The sequence below is a fragment of the Peromyscus maniculatus genome, chromosome 1 (assembly GCF_049852395.1).
Source record: "Peromyscus maniculatus bairdii isolate BWxNUB_F1_BW_parent chromosome 1, HU_Pman_BW_mat_3.1, whole genome shotgun sequence".
Taxonomy (NCBI): Eukaryota; Metazoa; Chordata; class Mammalia; order Rodentia; family Cricetidae; genus Peromyscus; species Peromyscus maniculatus.
In genome coordinates this window covers 62,240,685-62,265,195 of record NC_134852.1, presented here as the reverse complement: position 1 = coordinate 62,265,195, position 24,511 = coordinate 62,240,685, and the positions used below count along the sequence as shown (strand labels likewise).

Below are 24,511 nucleotides of genomic sequence, written 5' to 3'. Positions count from 1 at the left end.
AGTCGATGCTATATGTAGGGCTTCAACTGTATTTTTCTTTATGGTTTTTTTTAAGATAGTATTTCTCTGTGTAGCCCTGGCTGTCCTGGATCTTGCTCAGTAGACCAAGCTGGCCTTGAACTCAGAGATCTGTTCTCTGCCTCCCGAGTGCTAGCATTAAAGGCGTGCACCACTACTGCCTGGCTCAGTTGTATTTTGAATCAAATGTTTATTGGGAAACAAATAATAACTTTGATGGATCATGAGGGACAAGCCAGAATATTCTGGTATGTCCATTTAGACAATGGAAGTTATATTTCTTCTGCCAGGACTCTACACTGAAGCAGTCAGTAAGAGATAAACTCTCCGAGGCTTAGGAAATACAGCAAATAAAACCGTATCCTTCCATTCAAAGTTCTACAAGCTAACACCTTACATCACAGCACATGGACAAGGAGCTGGAGTGTTTCCTTACCTTTGCTTGTTTCAAACTGTTGAGTTTGATGGCAGATACTTTGCCCACACAGTCACCTACAAAGACTCTCAGAACAGCTGTGTCCCAACAGAGGGCAGTAACTTTTCGGCCTTTGTGTTCTGAAGACACATGAATTCGCTCTGGTTTCCCACGACGCTCTTGATTTAACTCCCAAACAACTACAACACCTTGACTGCAGATAAGTTTCAGGCAAATCAAATTACCATAAAAAAGTTATAGCAATGACAAAAAAGATACAATTGAATTACAACATAATATTAACCATATTAAATACAATGTAAACTCTTGTTTGTAAGGGGGAAAAGGTACAAATCAAAGCATTCCCTTCCTTGTTTTAGCCATCAAATCAATAAATTAGGAGAACCTAAATGTTCTAAATTTTGATTCTGTTTTCTCTCTCTCTCTCTCTCTCTCTCTCTCTGTGTGTGTGTGTGTGTGTGTGTGTGTGTGTGTGTGTGTGTGCACGCAAGATTGGAGATACTGTTAAAAATCTTTTAATATAGGCTTATGCATGAAGATTAGTAAAAGGAGGCTCTGAGAGAAAAGTAAGACAGACCCAGGTGTGAGTAGGGGCTCCTCAAGGAGAAGTGCCTGTTCCCATTCTCTTTTAAGGCCTTTTAGATGTTGTTGCCTTGAATCAGCATTTTCCACAAACACTAGAGTGACCAACTAACCCTCCCAGATGGCTTGGGCACTGAGCAGATTTGGTTCCCCAGGACACAACTTTCAGTACTAAACCAGTACAGTGCTAGGTGAAATGAGACAGTTAGTCATCCTAACAAGCACACTTGTCAGCTTAACATGCATTTAGAAAAGATCATCATTCTAAGAGTGTTTTACCTGGTAGCTACAGCGACATAATCATCATCATGAGAACAGCAGGCAATCTGAGAGATTGCACCTTCCTAGGACATCAGACAAAGAACAGTTTGTTTCTATTCTTTTTTTTTTACTCTACAGGATTGATGACATTGGAAAAATTCACATTCATGAAGCATACTCCAAGCAACGTGTAAATGTCCTTGTTCTTACCCGGTGAGAGAGAAACAGCCTTTGCTTCCAGCCATCTTTCTGAATAAGATTGAGTCCTCCTCCTGTGCTGCCTAATGCCAACCATTTCCGAGACACAGCTATGCTGGTACACTAAGAGCATGAAGAGACAAGTCTGAGATGATTGTGCCATACCCACTATGCACTGGGGATGCAGCTTGGTTGCAGGACACCTGCCTGGCATGGTCAAGAACCTAGGCTGCATTCCCAACACTGTTAAAAATAACCTCGCCACTGGAATAAGTACTGCAAGTCTGTGTTCACTGCCTGCCTGCCTTCTTTACCCTGCCTAGAAGGACACAATGTAACAGCACTCATTGATAATTCTAGAACACTGAAATATACCAAAGAACATTTTGCTTTTAAACTTTTTTAATGGAATCTCAAAAAGCTTGCTATGAGCCACAAAGATATGAAGTAGGAATTCAGCTGATATTGGTAAGGAAAAAGTTATGGACTTTTCCAGAGGAAAACCAAGACTTAAAGAGTCTTGGTGATATTGGCTTTTGAATGTATTAGCTGTATCCTGCAATGAATTTCTTATGTGCTATTGTAATTTCCCCATTCGACTCTTCCCTCAAGAACTGTAACAGAGCCAGGCCACACACACCTTTAATCTCAGCACTCGGGAGGCAGAGCCAGGCGGATCTCTGTGAGTTCTAGGCCAGCCTGGTCTACAGAACGAGATCCAGGACAGGCACCAAAACTACACAGAGAAATCCTGTCTCGAAAAACCAAAACCAAAACCAAAACAAACAAACAAACAAAAAAAAACCCAAAGAACTTATAACAGTGTGGTTGATCATTAATTGGGCACAACTTCCCCTATACTTTTGGGGTAATTGGATAGATAACTTTCCCCAGCTGTGTTTATTCTTCATTAGCTTACATCTGGCCAGGGCCATTCTCTGGACAAAAGTATTTCAACAAAAATACTTTCTTTTTTTTTTTTTTTTTTTTTTTTGGCTTTTCGAGTCAGGGTTTCTCTTTGTTGTTTTGGTGCCTGTCGTTGACTAAAAACCATTCCTAATCCTCTTCAACTTTGTGTCTTTCCAACACAGAAGTTGATGAGCCCAAATATTCGCTTTTGTAGGTTCCTTTGCTGCCTTGGGTGGCGAGGGGACTCAGTTCCAGCCAGCAGACTCAGCTGCTAGGAACTTCTTGGAAGCTTTGTCTTCCCTAATGAAAAGTAGAGACAAGAAAATGTCCAAAACTTTGTTCTTGGCCCCTTATTCCTGCTGCAGTTACTAATGTAGACAAGCTGATAAGATCAGGCAGGATATTATACTACTACTACTGTAATTAAGCCAACATGTATGATGGGAGAAGGAAGATGAAGAACCCTGTGTCCTCAGGACCCTCAATGGGCCACTACCCTAAACCTAGTAATGCTGAGGTCCAGTAAGGGTTTTGTTTGTTTGGTTGGTTGGTTGGTTGGTTTGATTTTTTTGAGACAGGGTTTCTCTGTGTAGCCTTGGAGCCTGTCCTGGATCTTGCTCTGTAGGCCAGAGTGGCCTCGAACTCAGAGATCCACCTGCCTCTGCCTCCGTGCATTAACTTCTATTTGTAAAGTGTTTAGTACTCTAGTTGGCAGCACGAACCTGGAAGAGCTGGACCTACAAATGAGGAGGACTTAAAGTCTCATGCATTAGCCAACTTTATTCAGAGTATCAGACAATTTTTACTCTGAGGGTTGAAAAGAATCATATGAGTAAGATGTTCAATCACAAGGACAAGCCACACATGTAAAAATATGTTTCCATAGAGGCACAGGAATAATAACAGCTGAAGGAAACTCATTTCTGTCTGCTACACCTGGGAGGAGCACAAAAATACATTCCAAGAACTATTCTGTGCTTTGAAAAACTGTCATGTTTTCTTGGCGTGTTCTCACAAACAGAATTCTCACACAAGTCCCCTCTTAGACCGTGTCCAGCAGTAAGGTATGGTATAACTTGCAGCTGAAAACATTCTGATTGATCTTCACCACTGTTGACTGCACTAGCCTGACTGCTGTTTCCTCTTCTCCCTTTTCTCAGAAGACAGAAATCTGCACTGGCACATCAGGCTTAGGCCTGCAATCCCAGCACTGAGGAAGCTGAGGCGGGCATTCCACCAGGAATGTGGGGCCAGCCTGGGCTGCACAGTGAGTTTCCAACAAGTCTGGGCTACAGAGTGAGATTCTGTCTCCAAAAAAAGAGAAAGAAGAGGAAGAGTAAGGGGAGGACAGGGGGAGGGGAGGGGAGGGAAAGGAGAGAAGACAGGGGAGGGAAAGGAGGGCAGGGGAGGGAACAGAAAGGGAAAGGAGGGGAGAAAAGAGAAAGGGAAGGAAGGGAGGAGAAGGAAGAGAAAGGGGAAGGGGAGGGAAGAGAAAGGGGGAAGGGAGGGGAGGGAAGAGAAAGAAAGGAGGTGAGGAAAGAAAAAGGGGAGGAGAAGGGGGTAATTTAAGGCAACAGCAAAGTTTCAGAATGAAATCATTTGTGATTAAGACTTTATTCTTCACTGTGACTTCCCTGTGTTTAATCAAGAATCTGAGGTTTCAGGGAACCATGTCCTTTCCACAGAGCTAACTGGCTTTTGCTTTATTCCCTATACAGGGTTGTATCAAAGTCCTCCTCTTGAAGTAACTGCTGTAGTTCATGTTGTTCAAAATGTAATGAGGTATGCTCATTTATGCTATTTTAACACCAATAATGTATATTACTTCCTGAGAGAAGACAGCAAGATTACCAAGAAGGATGAAAAAATCAATAGTAGTGTATTCCAGAACTGAAAAAAATTCAAGTGATAGCTCAAAAAATAAAGAATGAGCTACTTCTATGTAAGGTAAAACAGGCAAAAGCCCCGGGAGTCCACAAAACAAAGAGCAGGGGCAAGAATGGCAGAGCACACGAGCACGTGGATATGAAGTGAAAGTAGGGTGCTACATGAGACTGTCTCAAAGCAGAAGTTCACCTTTAGACGACTGGAGTCCAGCCGCAAAGCTGTGAGTAATGGATCCAAGGACTCAAACTCTGCAAGAACATGGCTGTAGGCTTCTGGTATCACTGGCACAAAAGTCATTTAGCCAGAAAGACGAAGGTTGTTCTATAATCGACACAGGATTTCTCACTGAAAAAAACAAACAAAAAAAACCTGCAAAATATTAAATATTAATTACCGCCCATTCAACATATAATAACAATCAACAGAGAAAAAGGTGGCCCATCCCTGGAAGTCAGCTGTTGGGGGGGGGGACACACACAGAGCCACACCTAGGTCCCAGTTATATGCAAAAGTTTATTCACAGTGTCATTCCCTGACTCTCAGAGTTTTAGGCCTGGATTTCCAAGTCCCTCTGTAGTCCTATCCCACTATACTATGGAGCAATTTAAGAAAGGAAAAAAAAGTAGGACTTGAAAACTGGCCAAGCTCCTCAAAAGTAAGGTAGCAAACCCACTGTGTTTCTTTGTGTCCTGAATCACCTGTCTATAGGAAGCTTTCATTAAGAAGCTACCTCGAGCCGGGCGGTGGTGGCGCACGCCTTTAATCCCAGCACCCGGGAGGCAGAGGCAGGTGGATCTCTGTGAGTTCAAGGACAGCCTGGACTACCAAGTGAATTCCAGAAAAGGCTCAAAGCTACACAGAGAAACCCTGTCTCGAAAAGCCAAAATAACATAAAATAAAACCTGCTACTCATTACTTTTAACTTCTCAACCTTCATTACCAAGTTAGTGAAGAAGGATGAACAGCAGCAGCAGCTGAGAATATGGCACAGTGGGTAAATGGGGTAATATTTTGTTTGTGCTCTAACAAAGATTGCTTGAAAATCAGAGTATGGAGCCAAGTCACTAGTTAGCCATAGAGGCCAGACCATGGTGGCACATGCCTTTAATCCCAGCACTAAGGAGGTGGAGATAGGAAGTGATATGGCCGGGCTGAGAGAGGAATATAAGGCGGGAGGAGACAGGAGCTCAAGCCCTTTCAGGCTGAGGATTTGGTAGAGGTAAGAAGTCTCTCCAGCTGGGTAGTGGTGGCATACGCCTTTGATCCCAGCACATGGGAGGCAGAGGCAGGTGGATCTCTGTAAGTTCAAGGCCAGCCTGGTCTACAGAGCGAGTTCCAGGACAGGCTCCAAAGCTACACAGAGAAACCCTGTCTGGAAAAAGCTTAAAAAAAACAAGTCTCTGTAATGGCTGGCTCCTTTACTGAACTTTCAGCATTTACCCCCAATATCTGGCTACAGGTTTTTATTATTAAGACCAATTAGGATTTGTGCTACAGGTAAGGGGTTTGCTGCGTAGACATGAGGACCTCAGATGAGGATCTCCAGCACCCACATAAAAGCCTGACATGGTAACACATCAAGGAAGACACATGATGGTATTTTTACCTTTGGCCTCCACATGCAAATGGGCTTGAACACACACACACACACACACACACACACACACACCCCAACATACACAAAAAAGAATTAAAAATCCTAAAGCAAACAGACACCATGAAAAAAATTCAGAAGCATCTATTTGTGTTTTTGTCTATGCTTTATATTTTTGACACTATTTTAGAAGCACATTCATTCCATCAGCAAGTATGTACTGAGCATCACTCATATGCTGGACATTGTTCTAGGAAATAACAAAAAAGGAAAAAAAAGTCCTAACCTTCTCAGAGCATACCTTCCAGTGGTAAAACATACAGAAATATGTAGAGGCTGGTTTTTCTTATTTTTGTGATGTGAGAGAACCAAACTCAAGATCTTTACATACTTGGCATGTGTTCTATCACTGCCCTCCCTTGTGATATTTTTAAAAATTATATACATGTAATATAGCTTTAGTCTCTGCTAGTAGTAATATGTTCTTAGTATAACTTGACCTCTATAAGAATTATATTCTAAAACAGGCAAACAAAATTTAGCATGACTATACTCAAAATATTTGACAATTCCTTACCCAAGAAAAAATTTTCAGTCATTTATCTTTTTTCAATTAATTTGTTTTTATTTTATATGCATTGGTGTTTTGTCAGATCCCCTGGAAGTAGAGCTATAGACAGTTGTGAGCTGCCATGTGGGTGCTGGGAATAGAACTTGAGTCGCCTGGAAGAGCATCCTCTGGAAGGGCAGACAGAGCTCTTAACCACAAAGGCGTTTCTCCAGCCCCAAGTCATTTATCTTATTAAGTAGTTAGTAAAATAACAGGGACAGTTGTGAGGACATGATAAATAAAAGAATTCCAGAAATCAGTTCTAGTCAAATAAAAAAAAATCACAAATACCATACATATATGTAAATATACACATAGCTCTCATAAGGGATCACAGTAAGTCAAAGAAAATGTCCTTGCCGGGCGGTGGTGGCACATGCCTTTAATCCCAGCACTCAGGAGGCAGAGTCAGGCGGATCTTTGTGAGTTCGAGGCCAGCCTGGTCTACAGAGCAAAATCCAGGAAAGGCGCAAAGGTACGCAGAGAAACCCTGTCTCCAAAAAAAAAAAAAAAAAAAAAAGAAAAAGAAAATGTCCTAAAAGGAATAACACTATTCCCAAGTCAGCCTTTCTCATGAGAAAAGGGGACAGACAGCAGACAGAGCTGAAACAGTAGGAGTGGAAAAGTGCTGAAGGTATTCAGAGAATACAAGTTTTGTCCTCAGTTAAATATAAAATGTAAATAATGGAATAATAAAGCTGTGGTCATATAGGGCTCAAGGTACAAAACACTTCCAACCTTAAGCCAAGGAACTTAAACTTAATTTGGTAGGCTGCAGAAAGTAACCGAAGGATGTAGTGTGGAGAGTTTATACAATTCCTATAAAGTACTATGGGCAGACGCTAGAAAACACAGATTTAAAAGTAAGAAGTGAGCTATAAAGAAGTTACGATGAGGCATTCCCATTACCTAGAAGGTCTACAGGAAAGAAGAAAGCCTCTCTCTTGACATTCTGAGTAGAGAAGACTTAAAACTGATTTGTAACTAGTAGTATCTAAAAGCAAAGAATAGCTTCCTTTTCCATATAATGTGATCTCATCTGTACTTCCTTTTTAGTTTCATTTCCCATCTTACTCTCTCCGATTATTTGAATATCCTGTTCTTCTTTCCTTCCATAAATGTGAACTACTGTAGTTTTAGTTATGCTGTTCATTGAATATTCTCAGACCAATAAGCCCTACTTTTCTAAAAAGCTGAGTTTAAACATTACTTCTGTGTGCTGGCAGATTTAAAAACAAAACTTTAAAAAAAAAAAAAAACAAAAAAACGCTAACCTCATAGAAGATGGCAGCAAATTCTTGCCAAAAATCAGTGAACATCTAACTTCTTCTTTTTTTTTTTTTTTTTTTTTTTGTTGTTGTTGTTATTCAAGACAGGGTTTCTCTGTGTAGTTTTGGAGCCTGTCCTGGATCTTGCTCTGTAGACCAGGCTGGCCTCGAACTCACAAAGATCCTCCTGGCTCTGCCTCCTGAGTGCTGAGATTATAGGCGTGCACCGCCGCCACCACCTGGGTGTTTTGTTTTGTTTTTTCTAACATCTTTTTTAAAGATTGGCTTTCCCAAGGGTCACAACGCTCACAAAAATGTAGGTTTGAAAGTAGAATACACGAGAGAAAAGAAGGTGAAAAAGAGAGGGCCCAAGAGATGTTTTTTTGCTGTGCAGGCCTGGTGACTTTGGTCCCAAGAACACACAGAAAATGGAAAGACAGAACAACAACACAAAGTGCGTGCCGTGTCATGTCACATCTTCCCCCAATAATAAATGAAAGTAGAACACAGGAAAGATCAAAACTTTTTTTCCACTTCCCCGGATTATTTTGATGATAATTCAAAAGTGGCAGACAATGATTGCTGCTCACACAGCCAATGCAAATCACAACGTACCCAGTCCCACTAGGTGCACGGGAGGAAAGACTCGACAAGGGTAACAAAAATTGAAGAAATTTTATGCAAAGGGAAATTAACAGACTTTATTTCCAGAAGAGAATCTTCCTATTCAAGAAATAATGATTAGGAAACTCTGCCTCAGAAAAATTAACGACTCGCTCATGCATTCATTCATCCATTCGATATTGCGAGTGCCTACCGTGTTCGAGGCCCTGGAGGCGTCTCTGGAGATGCAGGATGAACAGAGCAGGACTGACCACAAGAAGCTCCTAGTAAATCACAACTACTTTTTAAGCCGCCATGACTTTGAACTGCATCTGTCGATGTGGAGGAGGGGAGTCTGGGGAGCAGGTTTTCCAAGCTAGGCTCACAGAACCGCAGGCTGACAAGCCAGCCGCGGCGCCCCCAAAGCCAGGCGGCCACTTCCCTTAGGCAGGCGCCGCACGCACCACGCACTGACAGCAGAACCTCAACTTCAGCATCCCTGTCGCCCCGCCCCGCCCTTGAAACGTCATCCAGGGGCGCCGGGGGCCGGGGAAAGCGCTGTTAACGGCACTTCCTCGTCACGTGACGGTCCCGCCCCTCCCCGCGCGTGGTCCCGCCCCCTCCGGCCGCGGTCGCGATTACGTTCCCCGCGGCCTGCAGTGGGAGAGCCGCCGCGGGCCTAGGACGCGCCGCCCGTTCAGACCGGATGCTCTCTAGGCAGAATGGCGAGCCAAACTGAATCCCCGAAACTCTTCGCCACTCGCGACCGGAGATGGGAAGCAAAACAGGCGGGGACCGGTGGGGGGAAGGGCAGGAGCCAGCGGAAGGTGTCATGGCGGCCGCACCGGTGGTCACGTGCCCCGGAGGCCCGCCCCGCCACTTCCGGTCACGTGCCCTCAGCGCCCTCGCAGCCAGCGATGGAGGCGAGACCCCCCGGCCAGAGAGGCGGCGGCGACGGCTCTGGCCGCTGGGTTTCGGCCTCGTCCCTGCAGCGGCTGTGAGGAGCGCGGCGGAGCTAAACCTGACCGGACGTGGTTCCCGGAGCCCAGGCCGGAGGCAGTGGCCCCCACCTGGTAAGTGGAGACCGAAGAATGGGGTGGGTGGGCGGTGAGGGTCTGACAGGCCCCGGGGGCGCGGAGCGCTGCGGGTTCAGCCCCTCGCTGCCGTCGTCTCCGCGACCCCACAGGCTGGCTGTGTGGTTTGCCCTTCTTACCCCGGAGTGGGAAGGAGGTGCCCTGACCCTTAATCTACTGCCTAAAGGCATTCCGCTCTTCCGCCGAAGGGACTCGAAGGTTTCCCGGGTCACACTCATCTGAGAAGGAAGGAAGTGCGGCCTCTCCGGGACACCGAGGCCCTTCCCGTTAGAAAGTCTGCCCCGGAGAATCTTTCGATTCTTGTAAGAAGTCCTCACCTTGGTGGCTGCGTGTCTTTTTGCTTCCACCTGTCATCCCGTACGCTTCAAACTGTTCCTAAAGCGTGAGCCACACACCCAGTTTTAGTTATAACCAGTTTGACAGCCATGCAATGTAAAACGGACCATCAATACATGGAAATATGTGATTGTTTTTATAAATTCTCCAGTGTTCTCTAAGGCTAAATTACGGTGAAATTGACGCTTACATGCACATTTTACCGTCTGTAAAACAAGGGTGGGAGAGAGATGTTAAAACTTTTGCCCAGGGCGGCGGTGAGATGGTTCAGCTGGTAAAAGTGCTTGCTGCTAAGCCAGAGTTCCACCCTTGGTACCCACGTGTTGGAAGGAGAGAACCAATTACCGGAAGTTGTACCCTAATATACACAATTTATTCTTGTTTTTGTTGTGTTTTTGTTGTTGTTGTTTGTTCAAAGACTCCAGTTTAAATTAAGGTAAAACAAAGGTTTGTGAGTCAGGAATGCAGCCCAAAGCTAAGAGTGCTTGCTGGACATGTGTAAGGTGCTAGATTACATCACCAGAACCGGCAAAAAAAAATGCAGGGCTGTGGGTACAACTCACTGTAGACTGATTGGAAAGCATGCAGGCCTAGGTACAGAAAGCTGAATGGTATGAAAAAACACACCAAGCAAGGTCTGGCTCCAGGCAACGTTCTCAATATCTAGACTTGTCATTTTTTGTTTGTTGTTTTGTTTTTGGTTTTTCAAGAAAAGGTTTCTCAGTGTATCCTTGGCTGTATCCTGGAACTTGTTTTGTAAACCAGGCTGGCCTCAAACTCACAGCAATCCACCTGCCTCTGTCTCCCAAGTGCTAGAATTAAAGGTGTACACCACTATACCCTATCCCAGACTTGTGATTTTTAAAAATCATAAAAAATCTACAATGAAGCTGAATTTAGGTGGATCAGTGCCCTGTCTCTAAGGACATCTCCTAAAAACACTGAGTCAAATTTGTCAACCTTAAGATTCTTAAAAGCCAAAACCAGAATAGTTTCATGAAGAGATAATAATAAAAGGGACTATAAATATAACCTCTAGTGGCATCCTAATGGCTTATGAGGACAACTCTGGAAAGAATTTTGTGCCTATTAGTAGGTTTGAATCTTTTTCGAAGCAGGGTCTCCACAGTGTAGTGTAAACTAGCCTTGAACTCAGCAACACCTCTTCTGCCTCCCAAGTGCCAGGGGATTGCAGGCTTGAGGCTACACACCCAGTTTATATCATCTGCACTTAAAGGGAGAGATCATCTGCTGTATTTACTTGGCCAACTGAGCAGTGCAACAGTTCGATGAATTTGAATTCCTCTTATATAAATTTCTTTCTTATATCTGTAGAAGTACAGATATAAAAAAGCAATTTTAAGAACTAGGCTTGGTGGTGGCACACACCTTTAGTCCCAGCAATTGCAAGGCAGGGGCAGGTGATTCTCTTGGGTTTGAGGATAAGTCCCAAGCTAGCCAGGACTACATAGTGAAACCCTATCTCAGAAAAAGAAAACTGTAGGTGGAGTTTTTCTGTTCCAACTGCCTGCTCCCAAATGACTGACAGCCACTTCCCAAATACCTGACTTGGAGACAATATAAATTATAAAACCTAGGCCGATAGTTCAAGCTTGTTACTAACTAGCTCTTACAACTTAACCCATTTCTATTAATCCATGTGCTGCCCTGAGACTCATGACTTACCTCTATCCCATTTTGTGTATCCAACTTGTTCTTCCATCTGGCTGACAACCTCTGACTCTCCCTCTTCCTCATCCCATCATTCTCAGTTTGGCTTTCCTGCCTAACTTTGTCCTGTTCAGCTATTGGCCAGTCAGCTTGTTTATTAAACCAATCATAACATATATTCACATAATATACAGAAAGGATTGTTCCACAGCAAAAAAAGAAAGGTAATTAAGTGAATGCAGAGGAGTTCTGAGTTCTTTAAAAATACTTGGAAGATTATTACACTCAAAAAAAAAAAAAATGTGGGTGTGGTGGTACACACCTTTTGATCCTAGCACTGGCATTCTCAAGTTTAGTGATATACTCTTATCAGTGTGCAGTTTTTATTAGTGGGTATTTGCCTATTTCCTTCTATCATGCACTTAGTATTTCCCTAATACTTCACTTGTGAAACCGTCCTTATAACAATAACACTCCACTTTGGTTTCCTTTTAATTTTGTGGTTTTGTTTTGGGGACGGGGGTTACTTACATGTATGTCTGTGCACCCACCAACTGTGTGCCTAGTGCCTGAGGAGGCCAGAGGAGAGCATCAGATCCTCTGGAACTAAAATTACAAACAGTTGTAAGCCACTATATGGGAGCTAGCAATCAAACCCAGGTCCTAATCAAGAACACCTCTTAACTGATAAACCATCTGTCTGTCCAGCCACATTTGGTTCCTTTTTACATACTTCCAAAGTTTTATTTTCTATATTGCTGTACTGATAAAACATTTTTGGATTGCTTAATAGCAAGCATTCTAGAGCTCTTTTTACTCATTGTTTTCTTTAAGATCTTAACATGTATATCAGGCTGCCCTTGAGCATGGCAATTCTTCACTCTACCTTTGATATCCGGGCAGATATCCATGTCTTATGCTAGTAGATATAGCTCACTCTTGGAAACCTCCTTTCCAGGAGGCAAGAATGGTAAGGAGTTTATTTTTCTGTATACTTTGGAAGAAGAAGAGGTAGGTAATGGAAATTCAAAGACAGTAATTACAGATTTCTGTTTGACCATTGTAAATTTTTCCTAAAATTTCTTTCTAGGGCAAGATCCAATTTTGGGAATCTTAGTGAGAAATGACACTCTGGTCTATGAATAGAAAGCTATAATATCCTGTAGTTGAGTTTAGGATGTATGTGCAAAGGTTTCTTGTGTCTTGGCAATACTGTATTCTTTAATAAAGATTTTCGTTCAGTGTCACAAATACATATTAGACCCTTCTGAGGATTACGCTTTGCTGCTGGGTGCTGTACTATAATGAATGGAACACATTGAATCTTGATCTTTGTGAAGCTTGCAGTCTACCAAGGGAGACAGACATACATGTTTTTTCATACATACATACACACACACACACACACACACACACACACATAAATGCTGGAAGGTAAAATACAATGATCCCGTAGCTGTTACAGATTTCATGCTATGATTTCCAGTATGTCAGAAACCTTTGGAAATCAAGAGAACTATTTAAAGTATGCATATTTCCTAAATCCCAAATTGGGCTGCTGGTTCAAGAAAGTGTCAAATGTTTCATGCTGCCGGGAGGCAGTGGCACGCGCCTTTAATCCCAGCACTCAGGAGGTAGAGCCAGGCGGAGTTCTAGTGAGTTCGAGGCCAGCCTGGTCTACAGAGCGAGATCCAGGACAGGCACCAAAACTATACAGAGAAAGCCTGTCTCGAAAAAAAAAAACAACAACAACAACAACAAAAAAATGTTTCATGCAGCAATGCCTACTTCAGGGATGTTAGGGCTGAGGAGAGCTACCTAAGTGGAACTTCACTCCCGGGTTCCATCTGTAAGAAAAACATGGTACTATGAACCCAAACTGCATTTACTACAAAGAGCTCAAACACTTACCCAGTATGATCTTTAAAACAAATGATGGTTTGTTTGTGGTGGAATTTTGAAGTATAATGCTTATAGTTTAAAACAGATTTTTTTGTAAATTTTTTAGTCATGCCTTTACATTGTAAAATATTAAGGAAATACGTTATATAGTTTGTACATATTCAACACATTTTCCTGAAAACCGGTGTATCCTTTAATTTTGCATATTTACTTACAAGACCTTGATTTTAAAGACAATTTTGTTTTTTTTTTTCATTAAATGATTTTTTTCCTTTTATTGAAAATAGATTTTCCCCCTATCACATAATATATCCTGAGTATAGTTTCTCCTCCCTCTGCTCCTTCCAGTTCCCATCAGGATCCCCTTGCAAAGGATAATAGCAAAATAAAATATAGTAAGATAAAACAAAAACTAACACATCAGAATTTGGCAAAACAAACAGAAGGGACATCGCCCAAGAGAAGGCAAAAGAAACAGAGACCCACACGTTTACTCACTCAGTAACCCCATAAAAACCCTGAACTGGAAGCTGTAATATAGTTAAAGGACCTGGTGCAGACCCATGAAGGCCTGCCTGTGCATGCTACCTTGGGAGAATTACTTAAATGAATTCATTAGCAGGGCTTGGTGGTGCACTCAGGAGGCAGAGGCAGGTAGATCTCTGTGAGTTCCAGGCCAACCTGGTCTACAGAGTAAGTTCCAGGACAGCCAGGGCTGTTACACAGAGAAACCCCCATCTCAAAACACCCACACCCACACCCCCCAAAGTAAGTGCTATGCAGAGAGTATTAGAATTCAGAGATTAGAATCCACTGGGAAAAAAATGAAACTAGTTGAGAGGAGAGAGAAAAATGTATCAAATCAGAAAACAAAGACATACACATGCAGCTTCGGGCAAGGTTTTAACTATCAAGCCTTGTAACAGATAATTCCATAAAAGATTTAAAGTAGCCTACAGCAATATTTTTCACAAAAGAAACACTATGGCTCTTACAGAGTTCTATTGGGAAGAACCCAAGGAAACTCCTCCAAGGAATCTGAAAATCACAGAAGCCATTGTAGGGTAACCCTAGTGGGTCTATTAGCTCTCCCAAATGTGTCCTCTTTACACTTAACAAAGATACTACAGATGACCAGAGAAACTTGGCAAACAAATTTTCTAAGACAATTGACAGTTGTGCCCAGTGTTCAATAACTTATCTCCGAAATTTTTAAATGGGGAGGATTAACCCAGGGCCTAGAGAAAGAATGCCGAGACAACATTCAACCTCTAAGCTGCATCTCAGCCCTGCCTTAAATAAATTTTAGTGGAAATGGTTTCTGTGTTATGTAGGAAAGGCCATTGTTAAGTACTGAAACTCAGTTCTATTGATGTGCAGAACTCTTTACTTTCCAGGTTCTGTCTTTACCTCATTTGCTTCTTTACCTGCCCCACTCAGGTGCTTCTGTTATTTTCCAAGCCCAGCCCAGTTCATTGGAAGCTTGTGCTGGCACTTTTCTTCAAACTACTGATTAACATTATTGGGGTAATTATGTGGTAACGCCCTCCTAACTTCTCTCCAATCTTTCACAGGTTTTGATTGATGTTTCCTAAATTGTGTTTTATATAGTACACAGTATCATTTTACATTCTATCGTCAGGGTGAGCATTTAAGTTTTTCCTAGTTACTTGTTATAATATCTATACAAAGTTAATATTAAGCATTTACCAGAAGCTGGGCTGTGGTGTTGCAATGCCTTTAATCCTAGCACTTGGGAGGCAGAGGCAGGCAAATCTGAGTTTGAGGCCAGCCTGGTCTACAGAGTGAGTTCCAGGATAGCCTGGCTACATAGAAGAAAACGGGGGTTGGGGGGTATATTTCATAGCTCCATAAATGTTACAAAGTTAACATTTCTAAATTAAAATGTAAATGTTTATTAATGTTTATTGTAAATGTTTATTGTAAATGTAAATGTTTATTCTTGCAGAATTACAAGTAACTAAAACTGTTTGAGTTCTTACCCACATGTTATTCTACATTTGGTTTTATAGAGAATCAACTGTTGGGAAGACTTTTTTGAGGTGGTGAGGGGACTTTTTTTTTTTTTTTTTTTTTTTTTAAGATCATTTTGGGCCAGGGTTTCCCTGTATGTAGCCTTGGCTGTCCTAGAGCTTGCTATGTAGAATAGACTGGCCTGCATCTTGCAGCCATCATTTTGCCCCTCCTCCTAAGTGCAGGTGATTTTAATCAGTCCTTGGGTGCATGTGTGCATACAAACTCACAAAACACAACTTAACTGGGAAGTCAGAGGACAACTGACAAAGGAATCAGTTCTCTTTTGTCATCTTGTGGGATCCAGAGATTAAATTCAAGTCATCAGCTCACACAATGCAAAAATACATACATATTTTTTAATAGATAATGGGGGGGGAATCAACTTGTCTATCCTTCTAGTCATACATGTAGAACATACATGACATGTATGTAGTGTAACTCTGAGGTCAGCCTGATAAAGACAGAAACCTAGTCCTACTTATTGGATGCTTCAGAAAAACATCTTGACATCTCACATCCAGTTTCCTTATCTACAAAACCTAACTAACAATAGAGCCTGCTTCATAAGATTAAGTCGGGACTAAATGAGATTAAATGGCACCTTGTATTATCTGCCATTGCTTCTTCCTTCCCACCCCACTTTGAAAATACAGTCTTACTATAGCACACACTAACCTTGAACTCTGATCCTCTTCCTCACAGTTCTGGGTACTTGCAGGCATACTATTACCAGCATTCCTGTACTAAATGAAATTGGCGTGGTACAAATCAGGAATTAGCTACTTGAGAAAAGAAAGAATTAACTAGAAATAAGCCTTGGGGGAGCTTTGGGGATGTTCCAAAAGTGTTCCATGTGGTTTGGGTTGTGGTTTGTAGGCATATACAATTTTTAAAACAGTCAGAATGCCTTTTGTTGGTTTGTTAATTGTACGTCTGTTTATTTTTAATTTGTATGGGTGTTTTACCTGAATGTATGTATGTGTACCAGGGGCATATTATGCCTGCAGAAGCCAGAGAGGGTGTTGGATCCCCTGGAGTTGGATCAAACTGGAGTTACAGATGGTTGTGAACTACCACGTGGGTGCTAGGTATCCAACCTGGGTCCTCTGGAAGAGCACCATATGCTCTTAACCACTGGGCCATGTCTCCAACCCCTGTACATCTATTTTTATTTACTTATTTTTAACCTACATTGATGTGGTTGATTTCTTTTTCTCTCTTGCCTCCCTCTTAGCACCTTATAGCCATCATGGCAACTTCATCTGAAGAAGTGTTGCTGATAGTGAAGAAGGTTCGTCAGAAGAAGCAGGATGGAGCACTGTACCTCATGGCAGAAAGAATTGCTTGGGCACCTGAAGGCAAAGATAGATTTACAATCAGCCATATGTATGCAGATATTAAATGTAAGTCACATGTACTAACATCTGATGTGTAGTCTGACAGTTTTATATTTTATATTAGAAGAACATACAGTGGTAATTATAAAATAGGATCATCAAATATATACTGTGCATTGCAGATTTACATAGTGTAAACCTGCCTTCATTAAAAAAAATTTTTTTTCTATGTGTGCTTTAAAAAGTTCTATAATAGTCCACTAAGTAGATATACAGTCTGGTATATAACTGTTCTCTCTTGAAGGACAATTAAGAGATTATTTCAGAATTTTTTACTACAAATATTTCATAGTATAAAACTGTGGTAGGGGCTGGCTGGAGAGATGGCTCAGAGGTTAAGAGCATGGCTGCTCTTCCAGAGGACCTGAGTTCAATTCCCATCAGCTATATGGTGGCTCACAATCATCTGTAATGAGATCTGATGCCCTCTTCTGGTGTGCAGGCATACATGCAGGCAGAACAATGTATATATAATAAATAAGTAAATAAATAAATCTTTAGCCGGACAGTGGTGGCGCATGCCTTTAATCCCAGCACTTGGGAGACAGAGGCAGGTGGACCTCAGTGAGTTCAGTGACCACCTGATCTATAAAGTGAGTTCCAGGACAGCTAAGACTGCTACACAGAGAAACCCTGTCTCAAAACAAACAAGCAAACAAAAATCTGTGTGCTAATATCATTGAGGTTTTGTAGGTAGATTGGTAGATGATGCCAGATTGTCCCTTCACAAAAATTTTGCATTTAGACAAGTTACCTAATTTTGTTCTATGGCCATTATCTGCTGAAAAAATATATTTAACTTTATAACGAAGGTAGATGGGATATATACAGAGCTTTTGAGGTCACAATAGGGACTATTGGGGATCAGACCCAAGGACTCTTTGCATTCTGGGTGCACACTCTGCCACTGAGTTACAATCCTCTGCCCAAGAACATTCAACTGTAAAGGCTAAAATAAACATACCTTCTTTTTCTATATTTGCAAGGTTATCTTGGAATTTATTCAGAATGTATAGTATTTTGGAGTTGAACAGTAGGTTTAAGTGCATTAGAAATTTGGAATCTTTAATTTGAAAGCAATTTCTACAATTCTTACAATCTCCTAAACTATATATATATCTGCTGGGTAGAAACCTATTGTCTCCCACATGTTAAATAAGCACTCTACCACTTAGCCACAGCTATGGCCCTTAACTAAGATCTTGAATAAGAACAACCCAGGAGAGTCCTTAACTGTGACCATTAGTGTAGATCCACTTATTTCCCTGGATATAAGAGTTTTTTCACCAGGTGGTGGTGGTGGTGCATGCCTTCAATCCCAGCACTCAGGAGACAGAGCCAGGTGAATCTCTGAGTTCGAGGCCAGCCTGGTCTACAGAACAAGATCCAGGACAGGCACCAAAACAACACGGAGAAACCCTTCTCAGGGTGGGGGAGGGGTGAGTTTTTCCATAGGTAAAAGTCTTGTGTAGATTTCAAGCACCATGGTACTTCCAAAGGCAGAAAGCTCTGAGCATGCAGGTAGGCATCCTTTATGTGTAAGTATAACAGTCCTTTCCTAGAGATTCAACTCCCTGTAACTGTTGGAAATGACTAAGATACCTACCTTTTTCCATTGAAATAACTTAGAATCTTAATTTCCCAAAGAAATAATATTTAAAACAATTTCTTTTATAACTGGGAGCTATTTGTGTTAGTATTACTTAGAAATAGGAAATGAAAGACTGGGTAGGTGGTGCAAGCCTTCAGTCCAGCACTCAAGATGCAGAGACAGGTAGAGCTACATGGCAAATTCCAGGCCAGTCAGGGTTATGTGGTGAGACCTTGTTGTGCCCCATGCCCACCCACCCCACCCCCCCAAAAAAAGGGAAGAAAGAAAAGGGAATAGGAAATTATCTCCATGTCTTTACAATATATATACTTTTATACCCACAGTGTACAAAAAGAATATGCCAGTCTCCCATTTTTCTACAATATAAGCTGTTGAGTATATACCCCAGTCTAGAACTGTATCAGAATAGTTTGCATCAGGAAAATGCCTATTCTGAAAGAAGCCATTGAAAGTTATAAATAATAAATGATTCAAGTAAAATGAGCATTATGTACCTATCATAACAGAAGTTGGCTAATTAAACCAAAGGATATGGGGCTGGAGAGATGGCTCAGCAGTTAAGAGCATGTATTGCTCTTCTCAAGAACTGAGTTCAGTTCCCAGCACCCACATCAGGCAGCTCATAACCACTTGAAGCTCCAGCTCCAGAGGGATCTGATGCTTCTAGGTTCCTCGGATATCTGCACTCATGTGCACATAGCCATACACAGATACATGCACGTAATTAAAATAATGAAATCTTTTTTTAAGAGGGACATGACTTCTCAGAACAGGAGCCCAAACCAGAGCAAGGATGAAGCAGTGGCAATGTGCACTGGAGGCATGTATAGTGAGAATTCAGAAAATTACAGGTGTCTTTAAACATCTAAGTATAGCTTCTCTGAATAATGTACATGCCTCTAATCTCAGCCCTTAAGGGGCTAAGGAAGAAGAATTACAAGTTCTATGTAGTGAGACCCGGTCTCAAAACAAAACAAAAAGCCTGGGGGAAAGCGATTGATTGTTTTGGAGGGACAGAATAATGCAACATGAAGGCTGATGGTTAAATATGTTCATTTTTGCTAAAATATTTCATTTAAACTATTGGTTTAGAAGCGTCATCTTTGAGACCAAAATTTCTGTTTAAGGTTCATAAAATCTGTCTAGACAAGCTGGGTAAAGTGGTACATTTTATAATCCCAACACTCAGGAGACAGCAGAGCCAATAGGGTTATCAAAAATTTGAGGCCAGTGTAGACTTAAGTAAAAAGTTCCACGTTACAGGCCAGTTTGGACTACAAAGAGAGACGTTCTGTGTGTGTGTCTTTCTTCCCCCTCACCCCATACACACACACATATCAGAAATCTGCTTATTAGTGAGAACTCTGTACAGTATGGCATGCCGCCATGAGTTGCCTATTTAGTGGGACAGAGCCCTCCATCTCTGATTCCTCTTTGAGAAAGGAGAAGTACTGTTACCATGACAGCCATTTGTTAAGAACATAGATCCTGGGGATAGAGAGATGACTCAAATGTTAAAAGAGTACTTGCTGTTCTTGCAAAAGACCCCATGCCAGCTCCCAGCCAACTGTAACTCCAGTTCGAGGGTGGATCCAACACCCTCTTCTGGCTTCCTTGGGCACCAAGCCACACACATGGTGCACATACATATATGCAGGCAAAATACATAAGAAAAAGAAAGACCACGGGTTCTGTTGTGTGCATATATTTAAGCACTTTCAATCTACATGTGGTTACAATGAGGAAGAAAATCTTCAGGGACTAGGAATGGAGCTCAGTAGGTAGGGTACTTATGTAGCATATACAAAGCTCTGAGTTTGGTCCCTGGCATTACATAAACCCAGGGTGGCAGCACATTATATATCCTAGCACATAGTAGCTAGAGGAAAGAAGATCAGAAGATCGAGGTCGTCTTTGGCTACAAATAGAGTTTGAGAAAAGCCTGGGCTATATAGGAGGCCCTGCCTCCAAAAAAAAGTCCCATTGATTGTGTGCTCTGGCCTCATCTAGCATATACTACAATAGGCTTATATCAAATATTCTCAGAACCTGTATGCTTGGGGTTTGTTGAGAGACAGGTAAGTTGACATTGCCAAGAATCAAATGTAGGGTCCTCAATAGGAGATGAACAAGAGTTCCACTAACTGCTACTACCTTCCAGGTTGTTCCTTAATCATTCACTTTAAGTTTCTTTTTTTTTTTTTCTTCATATTAAAACATTTTTTACATGGTCATACATGTATATAATGTATTTGAGTTATTTTCACTTTTGTGGCGGTGTCTCCTATATCATAAGCTAGGTTCAGGCTTGAAATTTTAGCCCAGGATGTCCTTGAAATTCTGAGTGTCCTTGTCTAATTAGCTTCATGCTTCTTTTAGGCCAGAAAATCAGTCCAGAAGGAAAAGCTAAAATTCAGCTTCAGCTGGTCCTGCATGCAGGGGACACAACAAACTTCCATTTTTCCAACGAAAGCACAGCAGTGAAAGAGCGGGATGCAGTGAAGGACCTCCTTCAGCAGTTGCTGCCCAAGTTCAAGCGGAAAGCCAATAAAGAACTGGAAGAAAAGAACAGGTGAAAGTGGAGATCCTGCTTCCCCACTTTCCTAGGGGCTTGGCACGTCTCCCTTCTGTAGGAAAATAGGATCCATGCTGTTACTGCCTCTAGTTCTCCACTTTTACCATGTGTTAGCTGTGTGACTTCCGGCAAACAAGACCATGCAGCCCCAAAATTACTGCATGAAGCCTACCATTTGATTAGGATTCCTGACATTACAAAACACTGTGGTTCCTTGCTCTTTCTCCAGCTCTAATTACAGAGACAATACTAAACTATTAGAGGTGTGTTTGTGAATAAGAAACTAAGAACCCATACTGTGGGGTTTTAGACTTCTGAGTCCCACCTCTGCAGAGGGTCTTTCTCCCCATATGCCTTGTTCTGTGTTTCCTTACCCCCTAATAAAAGCCTTTATTAAATTATTTAAAAAATAATAATCTTAAAAATCCATACTGTGAAAGATTGAGATAGAAAAGCATTGAAATGTTCTGGTAAGAGAAATTATTTCATTAACAGTATCTGTCCAAGTTATTGGTACTTACAGTTCTTTGTGTTTGTCAGAATGATGAATAAGTAATGGGAACTCTGCCGGGCGTTGGTGGCGCACGCCTTTAATCCCAGCACTCGGGAGGCAGAGCCAGGAGGATCTCTGTGAGTTCGAGGCCAGCCTGGGCTACCAAGTGAGTCCCAGGAAAGGCGCAAAGCTACACAGAGAAACCCTGTCTCGAAAAACCAAAAAAAAAAAAAAAAAAAAAAAAAAAAAAAAAAAAAAAGTAATGGGAACTCTGTGGCTGTCCCTTCTCTTGTTCACCCTTATGTGTGGGAGAATACAGTACTGTTCAAATACAAAGTGAACTTTGTATTTGTATTGCAAGAATGGAAAGATGTATAAGAACAATTCTTTGTCTCAGAAAATTTAGTCTGCTTCTTAAAACTTCCTTCCCTTTATTTGTGTTTCATTTATCACTCTAAAAATGATTTAATCCGATGACTTCTGCTACTCAGTCATCACAAAATGAAAGTGGTCATGTGAATATCACAGAAGTTTAATTACATTTACTGTATCTATCACCAGAATGCTCCAAGAAGATCCTGTTTTATTCCAGCTCTATAAAGACCTTGTTATGAGCCAAGTGATCAGTGCTGAGGAATTCTGGGCCAATCGTTTAAATGTGAATGCAACAGATAGTTCTGCATCCAGTCACAAACAGGATGTTGGCATTTCTGCAGCATTTCTGGTATGTGACCTTTTTAGATTTCTGAGGGAAAAGTAGGAAAACTCTAGTATTTTTATAATAGACATTTAGGGGTTGAAGGAGCATATCTGTAATATCAACACTTAAGAGGTAGAGGCAGAAGGGTCTGTGGTTCAAGGCCAGTCTCAATATTGTAATTATTTTTCTATAGCTGTAATAAAACACTATGACCAAGGCAGCTTATAAAAGAGTTAATTGAGCTTTTAGTTTCAGAGGGTTAGTGTTTATGATGGGTGAGCAAAGGTGTGGCAGCAGGCTACTAGAAAACTTAACATCTCTGGAATTGGTGTGAGACTTTTGAAAACCTCAAAACCCAACCACAGTGCTACACTTGGTCTAGCAAGGCCATACCTCCTAATCTTCTCTAAACAGTCACTAACTGGGAACCAAGTATTCAGATGCCTGAGACTTATGGAGCATCTCATTCAGACCACCCAGCTATGTGAGAACATGTCTCAAATAACAACAACAACAAAAAAGAACGTTGGAGTGCTCCAACCTCTGGGTTGGAGGTGTGTATAGACACAGGCACATGTGTGCCATCGTGTGTATGTGGAGGTCAGAGGACAGTTTTAGATGTTGGTCCTTGACTTCTGCTTTGTTTGAGCCACGTCTCCTGTGGGTTTGGGGCTTTGTTTGTTTTCTGCTACATATGTCAGGCATCCTGGCCCATTCACTCAGAGTTGCCCCTGTTCCCACCTCCTATTTTCCTGTAGCAGTACATGGATGACACATACATGCCCTACAGCGTCCAGTTTATCTAAGTAGGTTTTAGGCATTGATACTCAGTCTTCCTGTGCTTTATCCACTGAGTCGTCTTCCCAAGCCAAAAAAGCCATTTCTCTTGAAAATTCTGACATTTCCTTTGAAGTAAATTAGTAAAGATTTTGTTGCCTCCAGATGTAATGGCACATGCCTTTAATCCCAGCACTCAAGAGGCAGGGGACAGGTAGATATCTGTGAGTTCAAGGAAGCCTGGTCTATATAGTGAGTTCCAGAATAACTACATAGTGAAACCTGGTCTCAAAAAGAAAGAAAATTTTGTTGTCAATGGTAGCCTTCTAAAATAACCTTTTAAATGCAATTTTAAATATAATTTTAAATTTTTACATCGAGGTAAGATCTTGCTGTATAGCCCTGGCTGGCCTCAAACTTGGAGTGATCTTCCTGCCTTTTCTTCTAGAGAAGTAAGGTTACAGATGTGTGCCACCACACCCAGCTCTGGTACTTTTGTAAAATGATTGCTGTTTTACTCATAATACAGAGTAAACTGTACAGAGACTGCAATCATTTAGAAAAAATAAGACTAAAACATTTAATAGAAAAAATTAGGGCTATCTTTTCAATTAGGAAATGGATTTTTTTATAGGAAAAGAATAAGAACAATATTTACTCATTAACAAAAATTTGAATAGGAGGCCAGGAATGGTAGTGTGCATCTATAATCCCTGCACTTGGGAGGCAAATGCAGAAGTATCTTGAGTTCAAGGCCAACCTGGACTACATAAGGAGTTCTAGCCTAAGCTGGTTTCTGTCTCAACAGACAAGGTAAAAACTGAGTAGCTATTACACATATTAAGTACGTTTCTGGTTGATTAGTAGTGAGCCAAATTCATAAAGCTTTTCCTAAGGAAACCAGTTAGCCAGTGTCCTTTAAACTATTAGCTAAGGTTCACAGCAGTTTTGGCAACTATACAACTTCTGTATTAAAACTGCAGTAGATCTCTGATGTTGGCTGCTCTTGAATATGTATGTTTAGTCATTTCAGACTTCCAAAGAAGCAGACTTACAAGTCTCCCCAGAATATGATAAGCATGTCCAGGCTTCTTTGAGCCCTGTCTCTCTATATAGAGTTGGTGTATGGGGCTTGCTCTGTCGGCAGATTGCTCAGAAAGTCTGTTTCACCTCTGTATTGGAGCTTAGACATACATACTCTGCAATTATCTAACAAAGGTATGTAAGTACATATATTTGTGATCTTTGTTTTAGGCTGATGTCCGGCCCCAAACAGATGGATGTAATGGTTTGAGATATAATTTAACTTCTGATATCATTGAATCTATATTTAGGACCTATCCAGCAGGTAAGAAGAGTCAGTTACTGAATTTTAACTTTAGATCATTAAAGGAATTACTTAGGTAAATTCTATTTATAGCAATGAAAATCCTCTCTTATTCCTGATAAAATATAACATCGCGTGTAAAAATATTTTTCTCAGTTCCTGACATGGTAGATGCTAAGGTTTCAGTAAATGAATTCAAGTTCAGTGCAGTCATTAGTTCATGC

At 41.4% G+C, this 24,511-nt stretch overlaps 2 protein-coding genes across 4 annotated transcripts in view; one reads left to right on the top strand and one right to left on the bottom strand.

Annotated features, from left to right (window-relative positions):
- LOC143267041 (BLOC-2 complex member HPS5) overlaps positions 1 to 8,987 on the bottom strand; it is a 43,342-nt gene extending 34,355 nt beyond the window's left edge. The window contains exons 1-5 of one of the 2 annotated variants that reach the window (XM_076543716.1): positions 8,581 to 8,987; positions 4,481 to 4,660; positions 1,508 to 1,618; positions 1,316 to 1,380; positions 455 to 647 (exon numbers count right to left, since the gene is read on the bottom strand). In XM_076543716.1, the coding sequence (XP_076399831.1) occupies positions 455 to 647; positions 1,316 to 1,380; positions 1,508 to 1,618; positions 4,481 to 4,588 (477 nt within the window). In that variant the 5' untranslated portion in view covers positions 4,589 to 4,660; positions 8,581 to 8,987. The remainder of the gene's footprint in view (positions 1 to 454; positions 648 to 1,315; positions 1,381 to 1,507; positions 1,619 to 4,480; positions 4,661 to 8,580) is intronic. The other variant, XM_076543713.1, reaches the window with a different exon arrangement.
- A 205-nt stretch (positions 8,988 to 9,192) lies between these two features.
- Gtf2h1 (general transcription factor IIH subunit 1) overlaps positions 9,193 to 24,511 on the top strand; it is a 29,400-nt gene continuing 14,081 nt past the window's right edge. The window contains exons 1-5 of one of the 2 annotated variants that reach the window (XM_076543725.1): positions 9,193 to 9,439; positions 16,641 to 16,809; positions 20,795 to 20,987; positions 22,045 to 22,207; positions 24,215 to 24,308. In XM_076543725.1, coding sequence (XP_076399840.1) covers positions 16,656 to 16,809; positions 20,795 to 20,987; positions 22,045 to 22,207; positions 24,215 to 24,308 — 604 coding nt within the window. In that variant the 5' untranslated portion in view covers positions 9,193 to 9,439; positions 16,641 to 16,655. The remainder of the gene's footprint in view (positions 9,440 to 16,640; positions 16,810 to 20,794; positions 20,988 to 22,044; positions 22,208 to 24,214; positions 24,309 to 24,511) is intronic. The other variant, XR_013041970.1, reaches the window with a different exon arrangement.